General features: G+C 36.9%; 1 protein-coding gene across 1 annotated transcript in view; it reads left to right on the forward strand.

Moving 5' to 3' along the window:
* LOC150080133 (uncharacterized) overlaps window positions 1-23,856 on the forward strand; it is a 348,537-nt gene that overhangs the window by 253,952 nt on the left and 70,729 nt on the right. The window contains exons 15-16 of the mRNA XM_090380622.1: window positions 3,410-3,465; window positions 17,332-17,389. Coding sequence (XP_090236748.1) covers window positions 3,410-3,465; window positions 17,332-17,389 — 114 coding nt within the window. The remainder of the gene's footprint in view (window positions 1-3,409; window positions 3,466-17,331; window positions 17,390-23,856) is intronic.

Here is a 23,856-nt window from a genome sequence, read left to right on the forward strand (position 1 = left end):
ACTCGTCAGATCAAGCGACTGTTTTCCAATCCTCGATAGTCCAGTGCTGGTGTTGCTGTGCCCACAGGGGCATGCTCTCTTGTTCTTCATTGATACCAGAGTAGGCGATGTGGCCATCGGCTGTTGTAGCCCATTCGCAACAAAATGCGACTAGTGGTCTGTTGGCAATATTTTGTTCTGTGCACCAAGATTGTATTCTGATGTGATGTGATGTGTGACATTGTGGTCCATCTGTTTGCTTGCACAATTCTAGCCCTCCTCCTCTGACCTTTCTCATCAGCAAGCGATTTTCTTCCACAGGAGTGCCGTTGAGAGGATGTTTTCTGTTCGTTGCACCATTCTCAATACACCCTTGAAACTGTGATGCGTGAGAAGTCCAGGAGAACTACCGTTTCAGTGATGCTTTGTCCAGCACGTCTTGCACCTACTATCATGCCACATTCGAAGTTTGTTAGATCACTCCTTTCCCCCATGCTTGCTACAGTTTGTACGCTTAACTGATACTAGAAAGGTTGTTCTGCTGCATCTATATCCACAACTGTGGTCATGTGACTTGCAACATTGTGGAACAAGCCATTTGTGTGCACAGCAGGGGTGTACCTAATAAAGTGGCAGTGCAGCATATGTCTATAATCAAGTCACAAAAGAGGTTACGCAAGTGAAACCCTGTTAATGTTCTTGAATTTACTATACTGCAAGCATTGGTGTACATGCATGTATACTTGCATGTACACCAATGCTTGCAGTATAGTAAATAAATTTTCTGAATTTGAAGTGCTGATTAAGACATCAAATGTGGATATTGTTGGGATATCAAAGACATGGTATCACAGTGTAGAATCGGAATTTGGGGAGTACAATGTGAACAGAGAGGATAGACAGGATAGGAAGGGAGGAAGATTTATTCTGTTAGTTAAGAAACACATAAAATCTAAGGAAGAGCATCCAGTTGACATAGATGGACACTGCAGTGCTGAGTCAGTTTTGTGTGACATAAGCACTTGTAAAGCAAAAATGATAGTAGGAGTGTGTTATAGCCCTAATGACTGTATTGAGTACAATGAACAGTTATATAGAGAAATATAGTGGGCCAGTAAATCAGATTGTATTATAATGGGAGGTTTTAACTTCCTAGATATTGATTGGAACTTGTGGGTCGCACACTAGCAAGATTTTTGTGGATTTATTGGATGATTGTTTTCTGCAGCAGTATATTTCAGAGGCAACCAGAGAGAGTAATACTCTTGATCTGGTTATCAGCAGTGATTATTCGTGCATTAAGAATTTGCAGATAAAGGAACCGCTAGGTGGCAGTGATCACAGTGGACTGATGTGGGATTTACTTAAAGTGGTCACTACCATTAGTGGTAAAGGGAAGGGTTTTTGCTTTCGTAACAGTGACTATGGTGGTCTGAGACAGTACTTAAATTCTATACGGTGAGACCAACTGATGATGTTACCAACAGTAAATTCTAATTTGCAATGTTCAAGGAATTAATATTGGAAGCTACTAGGCTTTTCATACTGATTAAGAAATAATGTTCAAGGTTTAAGCCTAAATGGATGTCGGATGCACTGATGAGACTCGTGTCATAGAATAAAAATGCATGGGATGCACTTAATTATCAGGCAACAGAATCCTATGGTAGATTTAAGCTAGTCTTTAATCAAATCACAAAGGAGGTTAGGCAAGCAAAGGCAAATTACAAGAAATCTTTGGCAAAGGATACAAAGAAAAACAGCAGAGTTCTTTACTTATATAAATTCTAGAAGGAAGGGGAAGAATCAGATTGCTCCACTTGATATCGATGGTGTTACTGTTGATGATCCTGCTTAGATAGCTGACAAACTGAATGAGTATTTTGCATCTACATTCACACATGAAGAATTCTGTAGGAAAATGGAGGACAGAAGCTTATTAAACTGTAACAGAGTGCTTAATGATTTTGTAATAACTGAGAGCAAAGTAGAGGAGAAATTTTGAAGTTAAACAAGAAAGGCACCTGGAGTGGATGGAATCTATCCAGTTATATTAAAGGAGGCAGCAAAGGAATTTAGCAAACCCTTAGCCATAATTATAAGAGCATCCACAGACTGGAGATGTGCAAATGTATCCCCAATTCACAATGGGGAATCAAATGGTGACATGAGTAATTACAGATCTGTTAGTTTAACTTCTGTTCTGTGGAAAATAATGGAGTCACTGGTTAAAGATGCATTGCAGGATCATCTAGACAAGACTGTAGCAATAATTCAGACACAGCATGGGTTTTTTAAGGGAAAGTCTTGTCTGACAAGTTCGATTGGATATTATGATGTGGTTACAAAGGAACTGGATGCAAAAAATAATTTTGATATCATATACTTGGATTTCAGCAAAGCTTTTGACACTCTTGCACATGGAAGACTACTGTACAAATTGGAGTGGCATGGCATTAAGTACAAGTTGCTACAATGGATCAAATGGTGGTGGGAGAACTGGTAATCAGTGGACACTGCTCATTGTGGACTAATGTTATCAGTAGAGTCCACCAGGGTTCGGTGTTGGGCCCACCGTTGTTTTGTATATTTATCAATGATATTGATGAAGGTATATCAGGCTTAATGTTCAAGTTTGTAGATGATACAAAGGTTGGCAGGCTTCATATTTCAAATTAATTTGTTAATTTTAAAATTTTTATTATTATGTGCCACTTAGTTTTACATTTATCTGGAACCCAAACTGAATTGTCTGTCTGTCTGTATTAAATAAGTGAGACCAACAAATTCTAAACATTCAAAGTAGCTTCTAAACCATATTATGAGTGGTCCTTGCTCATTTAATAACAGCCTTTAAATCATTTTAATTATACTTTTTAATTATTTTAATTATGGCAGGAAAGTGTTCACCATTTTTTAAATAGTTCTGCTGTGTGCAAGTATTAACTTTATGTAATACCTTGTACACAATTAAATTTGATTGATTAACAACAATTCACATGGTTTAATTAGTGTTAGTTATATTTCAAATTAACTCATTAATTTTTAAATTTTATTGTTGTCCACCTCTTATTTTTAATAGTTACATGGAACCCTGACTGATCCTATAAACAGAACCTTTTTTTTAATTGATCGAAACCAGCAAATTACTAAACACCAAAAGTAGATTCTGAACAGATGTCAAAAGAGGTGCCCTTTGCTCATACCATCAGTAGAGTATCTCTGTTATTTTTAGAATTTTTGGTTGTTTCATTTTTGCATCTTACCTATGTACTGTTTTTTTTTTCCCCCTTTAAATTTTATATTTTGTTAAGAAATATATCAATTTTGGATAAAACCTAGTACAATTTATTTATGGGTTTTCGATTGTTAATCAATTTTATTTAATTCAATTGATAATAACCATTTTACTGTTATTTTGTTTTTGTAGGTAATTATTGTCCTGTATGCCAGAAATGTTATGAAGATGATGATTTTGAATCAAAGGTAAGTTATATAATTGTATCGCATGATGACTGTTAGGATGAGAGAAAAAATTTGCAAAATGCCTTCTTAATGCTTTAAGATTGTTTCAATTCATGTTTAAATTGAGGGCTTGTGAAGTTCTAGTTTGTTGGTTTGTAGCTTAGGATTTACAATGGAAAATTGGTCTTTTTTACTTTATTTGTCCCCCACTGCATGCTATAGTTTGTGACAAGAGTTTCTTGTCTTTTTTGCAAACTTAGTTTCACTTTTTTTTGTTTTTTGTTTTGTTTTTTTTGCAAAAAATAACCAAATTTAAAAAAAAAAAAAATTCAATTTTCTGCTTCATTTTGTTAACAAATTGGCTTTAAAGTGTGCTAGCATACAGTGCAAAATAAAAATGCAGGATAATAGTGTTATTCTCTGTAGTACATGATTGTTTCATTGTAGTATGAAGCTAATTAACAATGTCTTTAAGTAAGAGGCCAAAGAAATAAACGTAAAATTTAAGAAGACATATATGCAAGATTCTGGGGGGGGGGAAATATTCGATCCTAAAAGGAAATGCATAAATAGATTTAGCATTTTGTAGTGATGACGACGACATGTGCTGAATGCTTATTTGCATATTTTGTGAATATGCAAATAAACATTCAGCTGGTGATCATGCAGGTGTGCTGGTGAAATAACAAAAAATGTAGTTTCAAAAGAACAGAAACAGCCGGCATCATTAATGAAATTGCATGGGTTGGACAAAAGAAGAGGTAGTGATTGTTCTGAAAAATGGGCGATTTTTTATTGTTACTTATCGCAGTAATCAAAGTGATTTCAAGCTATATCTCATTGTGGTGACTTCCCGAGGGGTGGAGGTGTACAGTCGAAAGCAGCTTGCTCTTAGTTCTAGTATTGGAAAGATTTACTCTACAGGGTACAGTGTTGGGCATCTTCTTTGGAACAACCTGAAAGCATTAGAGACTCCTCAAAAAATTCCATAAGGTGCATTATCAACATGTTATCAACACTTTATCTTAAGTGTTGATAATGCACCTTATGGATCTATTTATGTTATATTTGAACCTTGATATAGCACCACCCCCATAAAGCACCTGTTAATACTTGTGAACTGATCCCCTCCATAAATATTAATAGGGGAAAAGTACCACCCCTGCAAGCCACCATCTGTCATATCTGAGAATTATTAAATGTACAATTTTTCATTGCAAATGAACCTGTTTTTATGCCAAACCTGTGTACCAGTCTGCCTTGTTATTTTGTTTATGGGATATGGTCGGCAAGTAATATTTTTCAAACCATCATGAAAAATTATTTTTGTCTCCGTAAATAAGAAAGTGAACTCAGAGAATTCCCCACAATCCAGTTTCCCACATTTTCTCGTTTTTATGCATTCCTCACACTTGTCTTATACTCTGAGAACAGGGATTCTAATACAAAAGAAAAAACTTTTTCCATGCTTCCAGTACCTTCCTGCATTCTCGTTACAGCTTTAAAAAGGTATTTGTCAAGTTATAGAGGCAACCTTTTTTCTTTATTTTCATTCAAGTTAATTCAGGAGTACTGACTTTCTCAAAATGAGTAAGAGGGTGGTGTTGAATGTAACTGAAAAGAAAGAAGTGTGTAGTTACAAATAAAAAAATCCTTGGTAACAGCCAGCAGATGATTACAGACTATTTTTCTGCTGTCAATGCTGTGTTGGAGACATTCTTAGTGAACAAAAGAAATGGCTGAATCAAAAAAAAAAGTGATGGTACAGAGAAGGGTGATGGTTTTTGAATGGTTTTCTTATTTTATATTTCATCTAGCTATTATTTTATGCATTATGCACAAAATTAGAACCTCAAAATGGTAAAATAGTTAATGCTGTTTGGTTTTATTAAAATTATATGAAGTTGGGAGGACTCTCTTGTATTTTTGGGGTTACCAGTATTTCAGCTGCCTAGTTAATGAAATGAGCTTATTGCTCACTGAAGAATAGATTTACAGAACTCCCATTCTTTCTTTATCAGAATACTCTTTTTAGCCTCCAACTAATAACATTGCTCTTCTCTGCCATCCCAAAAGATCTGTGTCCTAACAAAAATGAGGTTTCCACATTGTCTGCAGTATTTCAGATGTGGCTCATTGCATTATAAAACAGGATAATCACTTCTTTTTTCTGTGCTGGAAAAATTTCTACATCAGTTTCTATGATATTGATATAGAAATGTTATTAATCAATAACATTTCTATATCAATATCTGCCGAGGGCAAAAGTTAAAGATGTTGTAGAGTTGCCATTTTTTTCAGTGAACAAAAGGTGATATGTTTGCAAACGTTGATACTAATGATATTACGAATAGGATGTCTGAAGATTTATTTAACAGATATAGGACAGTATCGAGAAAAAGCCAGAAGTTAGGATTAAATTTGAAAGTATCTGTGATTTTGCGTAAACATGATAAGAAGGAGTATCTGATCAGAGCCTTGTCAGTCAGTCTGTTCCTTGGAGACATTGAGCAAAGCTCAAGGGGTAGAATTTTTTCTCGGTATGATTTCTATTTATTCACAGGGAAAACTCATTACAAGGATGGGTACACTTAAAAAGACAGGTACAAGAATATTTTATGATGCTATTGAAGCAGTGTTATGTTGGTTAGAACACTGCCAGTTTGGGAGAATACAATTACCTCTTTGATGGCAGAGGCAAACTTGATTCTTGCACTGCACCTATTTAGGCATGCAGAAATCTGGAAGGTAAGATGCCAGATATTACAAGGCCTGCTGAGCTTCTCGGGGGACAAAATAATACATGGGCTCTGTTAGGATTACCAACAGGCAAAAATAGGTGCATGTATATATGCTTGTATACCAATGCTAGGACTGTAGTAAACAAATTTGATGGTATGCTACTCAGACATTATTTTATTGTTTATGCTTTATACAAACAACCTGAAAAATTACATTGATGGTGTATATTGATGTTTATATTGAATTGGCATGCTTTATATTGAATGGCAGGTGGCTTTTTTTTATTGGAAAAGTCATAAGATTACCTTACACTGTATAAGAATTAGCAATGACAAATGATGCAAGAAAGCAAGCTTATACAGCCTCAGCCAAAAAATAAAAAAATAATAAAAGAAGAAGAAGACACCTCTCATTTCACCTATTCATTATTCCCTCCAATAGTTTGTCTAGTTTTTCCCTGAATTTATTTGAGCTCTGAACCTAAACAACAGACAGAAGCTAGTTCTGGCAATCAACCACCTGCCAGCTAAAGGCAAACTTGTACTCATCCACTCTGAAACCATCCTGTCTCGATTTGAATTTGTGGTCTGAGCAAGAGGAATAATCCCATCAGCATTGAGCTTGCCCAATTCATTCAAAGCCTTAAACACCTCATTCACCTCACCTCATGGGTGCCTAATCTCCAGATGCTGCAGAACATGCAGAAATGACAGTGTTTGCAGAACTGAAGCCTTTCTTGGTAAGAGCACCCCTGTGTTCTGCTCACCAATCTCTTTGCCTTTCTCTGTACTTGTTCTAGCAGCCCCTACATCCTTCCTAAAATGAGGCCTCCAGACCGGTATGCAGTACTGAAGATGCTCAAAATGTGGCCTGACCATTGCCTTATACAAAGAGATAATCACCTCTTTATCCCTGCTAGAAAAATTCCTGTTTATTATTGACAAAACCTCGTGAGCTGTCCAGACATCTTGTCTGCATTGCTCAAAGAACTTCAAATCTGACTGACAATTACCCCCAGAACTTTCATTTTCCACTACCCTAAGTTCAGTACCACACGGTTGGCACATTACTCTATGGTTACTTTGTACTTATCAATGTTAAACTTCAGCTGCCATTTCTCACTCCATCTGCCTAACTTTTCTAGTCCTGTTCCATACTGTCATTAGCATTAGTAGAGGCATATGATGCAAGAAAGCAAGCTTATGCAGCATCAGCAAAAAAAAAAAAAATAATAACAATAAAAATAAAAAAAAACGTTCCCATTTCACCCCTCTGTTCGTTCCAAATACCTGTCCAGCTCAGCCTTAAATTTATTTAGGCTATCAACTTCCACAACAAAGGATGGAAGTCTGTTCCACCAATCAACTACCTGCTGGCTAAACGCAAACTTCCACACATCTATCCTACAACTGGCCTAAACATCCATTAGGCCTAAATGGATGTCAGATGAACTAATGAGGCATATGGCAGAGAAGAAAAATGCATGGGATACATACAAATTAACACGTGACACAGACGCCTATGATAGATACAAGTTGATCTGTAACCAAGTTACAAAGGAGGTTAGGCAGGCGAAGGCAGATTACGAGAGATCCTTGGCAAGGGATGCGAAGAAAAACAGCAAAGAGTTCTTTACTTATGTAAACTCTAGAAGGAAGGGGATGAATCAGATTGGTCCACTTGATATCGATGGGTCAACTGTTGATGACCCTGCTCAGGTAGCTAACAAACTAAATGAATATTTTGCATCGACATTCACACATGAGGAGTTATTCAGCGAGGGGAATGCCAGAGGTGTATTCAACTCTAGCAGTAAGCTAGAGAATCTTGTAATAACTGAGAGCAAAGTGGAGGAGAAATTGTTAAAGATAAACACAAGAAAGGCACCTGGGGTGGATGGGATCTATCCAGTTATATTAAAGGAGGCAGCAAAGGAAGTAAGCAAACCCTTAGCCATAATTATGAGAGCTTCCTTGGACTCAGGGGAGGTACCCATGGACTGGAGATGTGCAAATGTGACCCCAATTCACAAAGGAGGATCAAAGGCTGACACAAGTAATTATAGACCTGTGAGTTTAACTTCTGTTCCCGGAAAATTAATGGAGGCACTGGTTAAAGAAGCACTGCAGGATCATCTGGACAGGACTTCAGTTATAGCTAGGACACAGCATGGTTTTGTTAAGGGGAAGTCTTGCCTGACCAATTTGATTGGATACTATGATGCAGTCACAAAAGAACTGGATGCAGAGTATAACTTTGATATTATATACTTGGATCTTAGAAAGGCTTTTGATACTGTTGCACATGGAAGACTGCTGCACAAATTGGAGCAGTGTGGCATTGGAGGCAAATTGCTGCTATGGATAAAGGGGTGGTTGAGGGGGAGAAGACAGAGAGTGGTAATCAATGGACACTGCTCATCGTGGACTAATGTTATTAGTGGAGTCCCTCAGGGTTCAGTATTGTGTCCTTTATTGTTTTCTGTATTTATAAATGATATTGATGATGGTATATCAGGCTTAATGTCCAAGTTTGCAGACGATATGAAGGTTGGCAGGGTTGTCAAGGACACTACTGACACTATGCTGCTGCAACAGGATTTGGAAAGGTTGAGCAGATGGGCTTCGAGGTGGCAAATGAAGTTTAACATTGACAAATGTAAAGTACTACATATGGGAAACAGCTACCCCAGAGCAACGTATCAACTCTGTGGTACTACACTGACAGTGGTAGAGAATGAAAGGGACCTGGGGGTGGTTGTGCAGGCAGATATGAAGTTCTCTGAGCAGTGCAGACGGGCTGCAAGAGTAGCTCATGGTGTATTGTCAATGATATATAGGAATTTTTCTAGCAGGGATAAGGAGGTGATTATTCCCTTGTATAAGGCAATGGTCAGGCCACACCTAGAGTACTGTATACAGGCCTGGAGGCCTCATTTCAAGAAGGATGTAGAGCTGCTGGAACGAGTACAGAGAAGGGCAACAAGATTGGTGAATGGGACAAAGGGGTGCTCTTACGAAGAAAGGCTTAAGTTTTGCGAATTACAGTGTCTGGAAACTAGGCACGAGCGAGGTGATCTGATAGAGGTGTACAAAGCCTTGAATGGTTTGAGCATGCTCAATGCTGATGGGATTCTTCCTCTTGCTCAGAATTATCACCTGAGAGGGCATAAATTCAAATTGAGGAAAGACAGATGTAGGATAGATGTGCGGAAATTTGCCTTTAGCCAGCGGGTGGTTGGTAGGTGGAACAGACTTCCATCCCTTGTCGTGGAAGTTGATAGCCTCAATAAGTTTAAGGCTCAGCTGGACAGGTATTTCGAACGAACAGAGGGGTGAAGTGGAAGTGGTTATTTTTTATTTATTTATGTTACTTTTTTTTTGGCTGATGCTGCATAATCTTGCTTTCTTGCATCAAATGCCTCTACTAATGCTAATACTAACTGTCTTTCCTCAATTTGAATTTATCACCTCTCAGGTGATTATTCTGGGCAAGTGAAAGAATCCCATCAGTTTTGAGCATGCTCAAGCCATTCAAGGCTTTATACACCTCAATCGGATCAACTCGTAGGTGCCTAGTCTCCAGACACTGTAATTTTCAAAATTTAAGCCTTTCTTCGTAAGAGCACCCTTTTGTTCCATTCACTAATCTTGTTGCCCTTCTCTGTACTCATTCCAACAGCTCTACATTCTTCTTAAAATGAGGCCTCCAGACATGTATACAGTACTCAAGGTGTAGCCTGACCATTGCCTTATATAAGGGGATAATCACCTCCTTAACCCTACTAGAAAAATTCCTGTATATCATAGACAAGACACTATGAGCTATTCTTGCAGACCATCTGCACTGCTCAGAAAACTTCATATCTGCCTGCACAATTACCCCCAGGTCCTTTTCGTTCTCTACCACTGTCAGTGTAGTACCACAGAGTTGATACTTCACTCTGGGGTTACTGCTTTCCATATGTAGTACTTTACATTTGTCAATGTTAAACTTCATTTGCCACCTCTCAGCCCATCTGCTCAATTCTAGATGCTTTTGCAGAAGCATACTGTCATTAGTGTGCAGATGATACAAAGGTTAGCAACCCTGCTAATCTTTGTATCATCTGCAAACTTAGACAAACCTGAGCTTGATATGCCTTTATAAATACAGAAAGCAACAATGGACCGAACACTGAACCCTGAGGGACTCCACTAATAACATTAGTCCATGATGAGCAGTGGTCATTGATTACCATTCTCTGTCTTTTCCCACTCAACCATCCTTTTATCCGTAGCAGCAATATGTCTCCAATGCTACACTGCTCCAATTTGTTCAGCAGTCTTCCATGTGCAACAGTATCAAAGGTCTCCCTACTCTTAATATCATATAGTGCTAACGTGTACAACAATATCACCTTTTCTGCCCTTAAAGAAGATATCTGCTGTACAATATCATCAACCTTTGCTCCTGGCAGACATGCCCTGGTTCTGTTCCACCTATCCTTTTTACATAGCATGTTCCCCGTTTCCCTGACAATAGAGTCACCAACAACTACTAGTTCCTGTGGGGGCGACCAGCGCATTCTGCCTTGGGGGTTGCGTGATGAACAAGTGCAAGCTCTGGCGTTGATGTGGGCAGCTGAGAGCTTGATGGGCCCCTCAGTTTAGATCCTTTGAGGGCATCGACCCTGTCCTTCAAGCTCTCATATAGGCCCATAACAATGCTGAGTTGTCGCCTGATTTTGTCACACTCCTTACATCGTGCACACACAAAGACATCCCCCCTTGGCAATATCATGTCCCATACCTGATTGCTCCACAAATATCAAGCAAGTAGTGCATGTTAAAAGGCTGTGATTCAGAGGACAACTGCCCCCCCACTCAGTTTTCCCCCGAGCTACAGCACTCCATTTAGCTTGAGCCTTTTGCTTTGCTGCTCTGGTCTGAGTCATGATTTCGATTCAATTTCAATAAAATTTCAATTTCAGTACAAAATTTAACCCTAAACTTGTATCCCAACGCAGTTGTAACATTATATATCTATATATATATTTTTCAGTATCAAGTATTATCTTCGAGTTTTGTTATATAACTTCCGTATCAAGTTATGTATTAATTAATTGTTACATTTGTAAAATCTAAGACGTTATATGTATTTTGTTAAAAAGTACAATATAATTGACAATGAAGTTTAACAAGATTAATGAATTTTACTGTTTAATTGATAATATTATATACTATACTATACTAAGCTAATGCTATCTATATTGAACAATTAAACTTTACACCAGCCGGTATTCAAATAAAGAAATTCCAATCCTGCAACTAAAACACTTTATTTACAATAAAATAAGATAAAATACGAGCGTATAAAATGAAATTAAATGAAATAAAATAAAATATATAGTAGTATATATTTTTTTAGTAAAATATATACTAAAACTGATGTGATTTAATTTACAATAAAATACAAAAATATAAAATATGATGATAAAAGCGATAAAAACAGTTAATAAAATACCATAGCAACTGATAACAACTGTAGCTTTCGGAGATAGCGATCTCCTTTCTCAACAGCATATTTCTGTTGTGCGGCACATTCTTAAATAGCAGATCCACGGCACTTCGTCACATGGTTCCTCGGGAGTAAGGCCAGAATTTCCCATTTATGCACCAGAAATGGCTTGGGAGCGTGCTAGCTGAAACTGTTGATCTCGTCCAAGAACCACGTTTTCAAAGAGGGGATGTAAGCATACACCCTTGTCTCTATTAATGGAATTGCGTGCTGCCCCAATACATAAACTCTCAAGCCATTTACGGTCCCAGAACCCCGGAGATGACAGCATCCTCCGGGGAGATTTGATGTTGCTTCTCCCAGAAATGTTCTGCCACGGCAGACTTCCCATAGTGTGCGGACTTTATTGCATTCATATGCTCACCCAGACGGTCTTTCAGTCGTCGCCCCGTCTCACCTACGTAACGCACCCCACAATCTGGGCATTTAATTTCGTATACCACTCTACTGTTGGCTTCTTTCGTTATGGGGTCTTTGACACAAGATATCACCTTTGTCCTGGAAGATGCACAAGCCAGCCAACACAAGGGTAGTGTTGTCAAGGCTTTAGTAGATAGGGTGTGGTCCCACTATAGCACCTCCGAGGACAGAGACAACGAAATTATTCGTATCACGGCAGACCTCAAGAAATGCGGCTTCCCCCAGAGGGTGTTGGACAGAATTATTAGAGGAGCGGAGTCCACCCGTACTGAGCCGTTCGCCCCTGTGAGTACTTCATACATTCCCTACTATCCGGACCTTTCAGACCACATTGCACGAATAATTCGGGGGTGCCAGATACGCTGTGTGCAACTTTGACACAGTGATATCTTGTGTCAAAGACCCCATAACGAAAGAAGAAGCCAACAGTAGGGTGGTATACGAAATTAAATGCCCGGATTGTGGGGTGTGTTATGTAGGTGAGATGGGGTGACGACTGAAAGACCGTCTGGCGGAGCATATGAATGCAATAAAGTCCTCAAACTATGGGAAGTCTGCTGTGGCAGAACATTTCTGGGAGAAGCAACATCAAATCTCCCCGGAGGATGCTGTCATCACGGATCATGCACAGGGGTTCTGGGACCGTAAATGGCTTGAGAGTTGACGTATTGGGGCAGCTAGAAATTCCATTAATAGAGACAAGGGTGTACGCTTACATCCCCTCTTTGAAACCGTGGTTCTTGGGAGAGATCAACGGTTTCAGCTAGCGCGCTCCCGAGCCATTTCCGGTTCCGGTTCCGGTGCATAAATTGGAAATTCCGGCCTTACTCCCGAGGAACCATGTGACAAAGTGCCGTGGATCTGCTATTTAAGGATGTGCCGCACAGCAGAAATATGCTTTTGAGAATGGAGATCGCTATCTCCGAAAGCTACAGTTGTTACGGTATTTTTTTAACTGTTTTTATCGCTTTTATCATCATATTTTATATATTTTATATTTTATTTTATTTCATTTAAATTCATTTTATATGCTCGTATTTTATCTTGTTTTATTGTAAATAAAGTGTTTTAGTTGCAGGATTGGAATTTGTTTATTTGAATACCGGCTGGTGTAAAGTTTAATTGTTCAATATGAATTGTCCCAGCCTTGTAGGCCCATTTAGAGATAATGCTATCTAGTTCGGGATATAATGTTGTATAATTTCCAAAATCTCGCTGTCTCGATTCAGAATAAACCAAGGATCTTGACTAGGTCTATAAGCGACCTTTAGAAAATAATTTAATATAACAATGTCAATAACGCGACTAAATATAGATAAAAAACTTCCTGTTCGCTGGCTCTGCAAAATTTGTCATTAACCTCCCTGCCAACCTTTGTCTCATCTGCAAACTTGGACATTAAGCCTGATGTACCTTCATCAATATCATTGATAAATATAGACAACAAAAATGGGCCCAACACTGAATCTTGGAGGACTCCACTAATAACAGTCCACAAAGAGCAGTGTCTATTAGCCCAGTGGCAATGTTAAAAATATAGGTCAAACATTGCAAGTATGACAACTGATCACATATATATATATATTATTCATTTTGTAAAATATTTGTGCACTTATATTAATTGTAGCATGATTTGGGTGCATATAAGGACAAGTAAAACGTAATTTGTTATTACAACGTTGAAATTTAAGAAATGGATCTAGGATGTTAGAGCCAGAAGCATTATATTCTAATTTGCTTTGTGAACTGTGTGTTATTTGTGTATATGTCAGTGTATTAACATAGTTAAGAGCACTATCCAAAGCAGAAACAGTGTCTTCGGTCAAATTTAGTTTATTCTGCCGATGTAGCTATGAGCTTCTAAGTTGCATATTTATTAAGAATAAAGTTAATATTAATATATAAATAACCCAAGTGCGTATTCCTGAAATCCATGATGGCATAAATTAAAATATAAGAAATAGAGTAGAATAAACTATCTAAGGTAGTGCATATAGAGCCTAAACAAAGTTTATGTATATATTTATATAATGAGTAATATGGAAATAAATGTTATTAAATTGTAACCAACAAACTGTAACTAATACTTATTGGCCAACGCAATTGCAATAGCAGTGATGCATTACGACCATAATGTGTATATTATTCTTTCTTCTACTAGCCTTGCATTATCCCTTGCATTTTCTATAAATCTATCTTGGACTTTATGATTTGTCTTCAATATTAATTACTATTATATATATATATATATATATACACACAGTGCTTTTTTTTTGTAAAAAAAAAAAAGGCGCTTCCGTAGCCAGGTGGGAAGGAGCAGCAGTGCGTAGCACACGCTTCTTGATTAGACCGGGGTTCGAGCCCGTCACACCAAATACGGAGGATGCGGAAAGGTTAAGGAATGACCACCGCATATCCTGGAGCAATATGGCCTTAGTTGCTAATGCTCCTAAAAACCAAAAAAAAAAAAAAAAAAAAAAAAAATGTAAAAAAAAATAGGTGCTGGTACTCATTTTTTGCTATCAGGAAAAATTGAAAATTAAAAGGATATGAAAAGTACTCTGAAAAAAAATTTTTTTTTCTGTTATATTGTTACTTTAGTAGTAATGTTTTTAGAATACGAACAACAAATTAAGTGTATTAATATACAGTTTATTAAGCAGAAATTTATCATTCAAGTATATAAAAAAATAAGTAAAATGTGAGTAAAATAAGTAAAAATAATTTCATAATAAAGTTTTTGTAGAATATTCCAAATTTTTATTAAATTCTCATCCGACACTCTATGCCAAGAAGGGTCGGCAACCTTTTTTGAGCGAAGAGCCATTTTTGATCTAATTTAAATTTAAAAAAAAAAAAAAAAAAAAATCCGAAGAGCCGCACCTCAGCTCAAGCTGGGAGGGGTGCGATGGAATAGAGTGGGAAGGTGTTTATTAAAAAAAAAAAATATATATATATATATATATATATATATATATATATATATATTGAAATATTATTTATTAATACTGAAAAAAAAACGTAACAAACATCCAATACCAAAAACTGAGAGAAGTCCAAATGCCGATATATTCTAATTTTTATATATGGGTCCGGTAAGCTACTCCACGCATCGAACACAATTTGGTTTGCATTTTAAAGTCATCTATCGCCGTCCATTTGTGTAGAATTACAAGTGCAGCCTTTTGCCTCCCCAAATCCTCAATTTCAGTTTTAAGGCATTTTAGTCTTGCACTCCACATGTCCTTGATTTTTAAGTCCTTTAACTCCATTTCAAATTGTGCTTCATGCGAGCTGTAAAGTTAAAAGGTCTGCAGTTACATGTTAAAAGAGTTGCATGCAGCTCACGAGCTGCAGGTTGCTGACCCCTGTCCTATGCTGACTTCTTTTCTTTCTCTTTTTGTTTCGGTTGCTGAATGACGTTTCCGAAGTGGCCACGAATCGACATACTGGATCGAAGCGGGTCAGCAATGGGCATACAATTTTAAGAAACAGTAGTGAAGAAACTGTTTTTGTCATCAATGAAGCGTTGGTTGGGCTGGCGATCAGATTCATTTGTGAAAATCCTCGTTCACATTTACTCGATGAAATTGGTATCGTACTCAGAGCGTTCATCAAATGCTTCAATTCTTCTGAAACCATATCTCAATTAGGTATCTCTGAAATTCACGAATTGCATCTCTTTCATTTAACTGTAACCAAATTGATAATTTTCTTCACTTTCGCCAAATGCCAACAACTCATGTTTTTATAGGATTAATATCTTCATTGTCCTTGTTTTCCTTCTCTCGTCATCGGTATTGTCACTAGTTCTTAAACTTGAATTTTTTTTCTTTTTTCTTTTTTTGAAACTGTCCGAAATGTCAGTGTCATTCGGATATTCAGCTACTGTGACTATGTAAACAGAGATAGGGAAAATTTACGGAAAAATGTGGATAACACACTTGCTCAAAACAACAGATTATTATTTGTCGGGGTAAAAGAAAATCACTTTTGTATTATTCTCGAACTGGGCGTTTACCGTTGATTCACAAAGGTGTCCAACCTATGGCCCACGAGGAAAGTGAACTAAAACAGCATTTTAAATTTGCTTAACAAAAAATTTTTCTCATTAAATGTTTTGTTCAGTAAATGTAATTGTGTATTTTACTTAATAAAATTTTTTAATATTTTCAATTTTACTTTTACATGCAATAAGATATGGAAAATGTAACACTCTAAAGAAATCTAACTTTGAATTTTTTTGAATTCGGCCCCTGTACGGGAAAAGGTTGGACACCATTGCAGTAGAAGTTGGGCCAGAGCCCATTGGGAATACTCCTTGATCTGCTCACTCTTAACTAGTGCGACTGCTCCGTATGTGGGACAGGTGGTCGGATAGGTTTTACCAGGTACCACTAAGTTGTAGAATGCTTTAGCTCTCTTAATTCGTGCAGTAGCACTAATTGCCCAAATTGCCTGAAGGCCAGAAATGCGAACAGTGCATACAGAGTTAATTCTCTCCTAATCTGTTAATTCTCTTCAGAGTTAATTCTCATCAGAGTTAATTCTCTCCTAATCGCTATATGAAAATTTTCTTCGCTCAGTGGAAACTATTTTAAATGTAACTTCCAAGGAAAATTAAAAACAATTCTCTATAAAAGGACTTCGTTAAACAGAGACCCAACTGAGTAATTTAGAATTATAAAAATGGTTATACGGTTTTATATAGAAAATATCTTAAAAATAGACAGTAAAAAATGCAAATTTAGTTAAATAAATTTAAGCTTATTTGAATAAACATGTGAAAAAAAATTTACGGAATATTACAAATTTTGAAGTGCACTGCATCCAAATATCACACGTCACTGTTAATAAAGGTGCCGGTATGCCATACCATTGCGTACCGTCCCCAAAAAAGCACTATATATATATATATATATATATATATATATATACAGTGCTTTTTAATAGTCTGAGTAAACTAAGAGTTATCTAAAATAGAATAAGCTGCTGGGAATGAACAGCTGGACAACTGCTACAAATGACTGTTTCCACAGCTTCATTTTAAGTTTTCATTTTTGCTCTTACATGAATTATTTTAAAATATAATTTGTCTTCCAGATTAAAATAATTTTCTGTTTAAATAACTTATTCATTATTTTGCTAATACTATTTTCAACCTAGATGGTGCAGTGCTCAAAATGTGAATGTTGGGTTCATGCAACATGTGATGACATCACAGGTAAGACAAATTTTAAGTTTCTTAAAATTAATAGGAGCTATTCAAAATTATATGAGTTGGTGGATTTGGGAGTGTCTCAAAAAAATTATATATTTAATTTGTATTTACTTGTAAATTCATGTAGTAGTAGTAGGAGGAGGAGGAGGATTTTGGTGAACTGTTTAGTTGAATAGCGATAGTATGAACCAGAGCTGTAATGCTCAATACATTCTACATTCATATATCAATATTTGTAAAAGAATAAGAGAAGTTTACCTCAATATGATACATAGAACACTTACATATGATACTCTCCAGAAATTAAAACGAAAACAATTAAAAAATCGAAAATCTTACATTACAGTAAAAAATAAATAAAAACCAATTGAACACAATTAAAAATCATCATCATGAACTTGGTCCGGCTTAGGTCTTTTAAGACCTGTTTCCGTTGTAGCTCTTGGAGGTGATCTTGATCTTACCATCATTGTCTTGGTCGACCAACATATCTCTTGCCCGTAGGTTTGTAGTTAAAGGCTTATTTTGGGATCCGGTCTGGGTTCATTCTTTCTATGTGGCCGATCCATTTTTCCTGATACCGTTGTATGTCATTTACTATGTTATCTACTTTTAATTTCTCGCGGATATCTAAATTTCTTTGGTGGTCTAGTCTTTTAAAGCTAGACTTAAAAATCTCATTTGTGCTGCTTCTAGTTTGTGTGCATATTTCTTATTTATGACCCAAGTCTTACAGCTGTAGAAGAGGGCTGGTTTTGAAGTGATGTTGTGCAGTCATAATTTTGTTTTCAGTTGTCATTTGTTTTCTGAAGTGGCATTTAATTGTTCCATTCATTTTATTTTATTTTTGTAGTTTAGTGTGGATGTCTTTCCCTTCATTTGATATTAAATTTCTCAAATAGGTGAAGTCAGATATTTGTTCTATTATTTTATCATCAATAACAATTTTGACTCTTTGTATGTTTTTTCCCCATAATCCCATTGATTTTGTTTTTGAGGTGGAGATTTCATCTTGTACTTTTTACTTATTTTATTAAGTTCATTTGCTGCTATCTGTAGTTCATCTTTGGATTTTGCAATTATAACTTGATCATCAGCATATATAATATAGTTTTTGGATTTTATTCCTGTTGTTCAACTGTATTCCATTGTTGTTTGTTTCCATTCTTTAAGAATTTTATTGATGTAGATATTAAATAAATTTGGTGATAGTCCACATCCTTGTTCCACTCCTTTATCGGTGTTAATTGGGTCTGATAGTTGGCCATTAGAATATTTTATACAGACTTGAGTTTTTATATAGGCTTTGGATCGTTTTCTGGAGTTGGGTTGGGATATTTTCTTCACATAGAATCTGCCAAAGTTTTTCCTGGTTTACATTGTCATATGCTTTTTCATAATCAATAAAGAGCAGAAATGTTGGTAGATTGAATTCCCTTCTTTTCTCCAAAATTTGTTGTAGTGAGAAAATGGCATCTATTGTGCTTCTCCCTTTTCTGAATCCACATTGTTCTTCTTCTAAGAATTGTTCACTGTATTTATTAACTTTATTCTTTAGTATATTAGAGTATAGCTTTGCAGCAGTTGACAGCAGTGTTATCCCTCTGTAGTTGTTAGGGCTATTTCTGGAGCCTTTTTTTGTGTAAATTGGTTACTATTCCTGTTTCCCAATCTTTGGGTATCTGTTGCTTATGCTATATGATGTTAAATAATTTTAGTAGTGAGTTTTTTAGTAAGGTGCCCCCATATTTAAATAGTTCTACATTCAAATTGTCTATGCCTGGGATTTTTCAGTTTTTTGATTTTTGTAATATTAACTCTAGTTCTTCCATTGTTATATTTTTTTCTTCATCTTTGGTTATCACAGATTCATCTTCCAATTCCCTAGTGCCTGGGTTATACCATAGTTTGAATAGTGTTGCTTCCATTCTGCTTGGGAGATGGAGTTGGTTTTTATTTGATCATTTGTGCCTAGTTGTAATTTCTTAAAAATTTTAAAACCTCTTCTCTGTGGGCCCGTGATATCACGTTCTAAAGATTTAACAAATTTATCCCAGTCATCTCATCGGATTCTTCTGGTTAGTTTTCTGACTTCTGCTCAAAACTTTTTATATTTTATGTTTTTTTTTGTTTTGTTATTTGGTTTTTAGGAGCATTAGCAACTAAGGCCATATTGCTCCGGGGATATGCAGTGGTCATTCCTGACCTTTCTGCATCCTCCATATTTGATGGTCACGGGCTCGAGCCCCGGTCTAATCAAGAAGCATGTGCTACACACATATTTTATGTGTAGATGTAAGTCTTTAGTTTGTAGGAACAGTTTATAGCTCTTTTTTTCTCATTGATTGTTTGTTTCAATTCTTCATTCCAAGTTCTTAGCCAGTTTTTATTTTTTATAGGTTTATATATCCAAGACTTTCTTCAGCAGCTCCCAGAATTGATTTTTTCATGTTTGACCAGATTTCCTCAACATTATCACTTTCATCTGATTTGAGTTTATCTTTCAATCGACTTTCATACAGAAATTTAGTGCTTTCGTCTTCCAACAAATAACAAATGTATTTTTAATTTCTTAGTAGTTTTTGTTGGTATTTTCTTCTTTTTATTAAGATTATTTCTTTTTATTTTGAAAGTGCTTTCTACTAGGTACTGATCACTGTCAATTTCACTGCCACTGAATACTCTAGTGTCTCTAATTTTGCCATTTAAATTTTCCTTAATGATAATATAACCTATTATAGACTTTGTGTTTCTTGTTTCCCATGTGAATTTATGGATATTCTTGTGTCTGAAAAAAGTATTTGTAATTTTAAGTTTATTAAAAATGCAGAACTCTATCAGGCATCTTCCATTATTGTTGACCACTGGTTTGCCATCTGATCCTATACATTTGTCTACTGATTGAGCACCAACCCTTGCATTAAAATCTTCTGCTAGTATGAGATACTCATTTTTTTTTAGTTTGGTCTAGATCTGTTGTAATTCATCATAAAATTCTGTGGTTTCATCAATGTTGCCTTCTACTGGTGCATAGATGCCAATGATTGTTATTGTATAAGATAGAATTTTTAGTCTTAATTTCAGTATTCTGGGTGATATCCAAGAGTAGTCTAATATTTTGTTTTCCCATTCTTTCTTTATTATAACAGCAAGTGGCATTTAATTGATGCCCACATTTCACTTGGTACACCAGAGTATATCATTATGAAGTTACCTATTTCTTTTGATCCTTTGTTCTTTTTTGTTTCAGTAATGACTGCTATGTCTTTATTTCTATTTTCTAGTGCCATGGTCAATTCATCTAATTTGTGATTCCCCTAACGTTCCAAGTTGCTACTTTTTATGTTCCTTAATCGTAGTCCTATAAAGGACTACGATTAAAAATTAAAAATCAATTTAATGCAATTAAAAATTAAGTAAAAAATTAACTAAAAGAATTTAAAGAAAAAATTGCAAAATAATTTTCCTTCCCGAAGCTTACAATGCTTTTCGACCATATATTGTGATCACAGGAATGAAAATTACCGAATAGGGGTGCGTATGAAACTGATATAGGGATTATTTGTCTTAGCGCATGCACGTAAAAAAACAGGAATCGGAGATTAGATATAGCCGATGAACATTAACAGAATTCTCATTTAATTTAATTTAATTTAATTTCCACGGTTTCTGCAATTAATAGTCTCATATAATTACATTGGACACTAAGTATTTTGGCCTTGTTAAATAAAAAAGAATACTTTTTGTTAATAGCATGAAAGGCTAATTCTGACCCTGCTGAACGATAAACACACGAACTGAGGCTGCATGTTAATTAACACGAACATTCACAGGAAATGCCATAGAACCTTGATAAGGAAAGTAAGAAGCTGAAATTAGCCATCTCCTGTATTCTGGAACACTTCGAATCCTGTTAAGAGTCATATGAATTTTTATTACATTAGTAGTTGAGATGGATTCTAATAGTGCCAGAAACAATAGAAAAGAATCAAACACCCAGACTGACATGCATATTGATGACCTTGCCTATCAAGGAAACCCCTATGAAAGAAACTTTGACAAAGAGAAAATTGAAAGCAATAGTTACCACTAAATCTGGCAAAATTCCAAGTCCAGACCAAGTTGAAGTTATCAAAAAGCTTTGGCAGTTCTCTCCAGCTATACTGCAAAACCTTTTCAACTCTTGCTGCAAGTTTGAAAACTCTTGCTGCATGATGGAGTCTTCCCCACCATCTGGAAGTGTGCTCATCTTAAAATTCTGCTTAAGAAAGACAAACCATAGTCCCAGCAATTAGGCTTCAAAAAGGGTCACTGTGTGGAGGATGCAATTCATGTTCTCCTTATTGCAAGAAATACAGATATGAAATATGCCCTCAGCCTCTTTATGGATTTCAAAGGGGCCTTTGACATCCTTTTGTGGCAAAGTATCCTGGAGAGGTTCAGTTAGGCTGAGGTGTCCAAACCCATATACCGACTCATGTGCAGTTACTTCAGCAATGGAAGCCTCATTGTCAGAACCACTCACTCCTAGCTAAACAGGCCCATTACTAGAGGATGCCCCGGGGCTCTGTACTAGGGCCTCTCTGCTGGAATGCTGTTTTTGATAAATGGCTGAAAAGAACCCACATCAACACTGTCAAGCTAGCTTACGCTGATGATCTTGCCTATGTAGTGTACGGAAACTCCAGATTTCAACTTGAGACTGCTGCCATCAGCATCTTGGATGCTTTTTCTGAGTGGTGTGAAGTAAACAAACTAACAGTCTTCACCACCAAGACCCGACAAAGCTCATCAAGGGTACAATGAACACCAGGCGACCACCGACAGTAAAGTACAGACATGCCCAGATCAAATACACAGGAATATACAAATACCTAGGAGCAGTATTGGATGACAACAACTCTTTCATACTGCATTGTGACTTCATCAAGGAAAAAAAATCAAGAATATAACTGGGAAGATGACTAGAACCACATGGAGGGACTGAGGTCTTAAACTCCGTTCTCTCCGCATCTATTACATATCTCTATTCCTGCCTATTCTGACCTTTGGTGCTGGCACATGGGGACACTGCATTGAGAACAAGCCTATTCAGAAAAAGCTAACTCAAGCACACAGGATAATCCTCCTAACAGTTTCCAGAGCCTGCAGAACTGTCTACACCCCAGCACTGCAAGCTATTTGTGGAAAATTGCCGATCCACCTAGAGATCATGCATTCATATCTCAAATATCACCTGAGAATTGGAAATCCAGCAGAAATAAATGGTGTCGTTTTGGACCTGACTTTTGCACCGGCAACCGAAATGAGGAAGATCTGTGCCCAGTTTATCCAAATTTGGCAGCAGAACTGGAACAACAGCCTACTTGGTAGAACCTCATTGCACTTCAACCCTTGAGTCAGGGGAGTCCTGGTTCAACCCAAGACTGTATACGACGTATATCCTCACTGGACTCGGTAGCCTGAATGCCAAGCTGCATAGCTTCCACCTCTCTCAACCCCCCTATTGCACATGTGACTTCCCAGGAAACGGCAGAGCACATACTACAAGAATGTCCACATTATGCTGATCTTCGGCAACCACTTCAGTTGCTAACTGAAGTTTATTCACTTCAAGAAGCACCCTCTTTGTTAGACTCCAGGGAAAGCTACAATGCTTTCTCACACTATGCCAACAAAGTCTTCAAAAGAAGAAGTCATGTGATGCTGAACAACACCACATAACCCTTAATGAATTCTCCTGGATATTCTGTCTTTACAGAGGATATACTTGCCTTCTCCACATGGATGTGACAAACGCTATCTGAAGAGACCCACCTGAACTGGATTACATCTGACAACTTCGATAGGCGCCTCCGTAGCCAGGTGGGCAGGAGCAGCAGTGAGTAGCACATGCTTCTTGATTAGACCGGGGTTCAAGCCCGTGACCACCAAATACAGAGGATGCGGAAAGGTCAGGGAATGACCACCGCATATCCCCAGAGCAATATGGCCTTAGTTGCTAATACTCCTAAAAAAACCAAATAACAAACAAACAACAACTTCGATACCCACATAGAGAGCCTTCACTGTCCATTTTTAATTGTACTTACCAACCGGCAGACTCCACTACAAACATTGATCCAAAAAGATACTGACATGAGACTTCACCACCTATAATGACACACCCAGATTGACTGCTCACTGGACTGAAATTTTGATCCACTTCAGATCAACCAGACTTGTCAACTGCTGATCCCTACCTCCACAGGTGGGAACTCTCGCCTGCTTATCCAGCAATCCAGCTGGTTTGGGATCTTTACTGGTTCTGATGCTCGGTTCAGAGTGGGAAGATAAACACTCTCTTAGAGACCAGCTGACCTTGGCAGCCTGAGGTGGGGCCCTTCGGGGGTGGGATTAACTGACACTACTGTCCAGACTTTCTTTGCTTTTACTTTCCTTCATTGTTCTTGTAACTTCTATTTTTCTTG

Source organism: Mastigoproctus giganteus, chromosome 9 (genome assembly GCF_048544385.1).
Source record: "Mastigoproctus giganteus isolate SK-2022 chromosome 9, ASM4854438v1, whole genome shotgun sequence".
Classification (NCBI taxonomy): Eukaryota; Metazoa; Arthropoda; class Arachnida; order Uropygi; family Thelyphonidae; genus Mastigoproctus; species Mastigoproctus giganteus.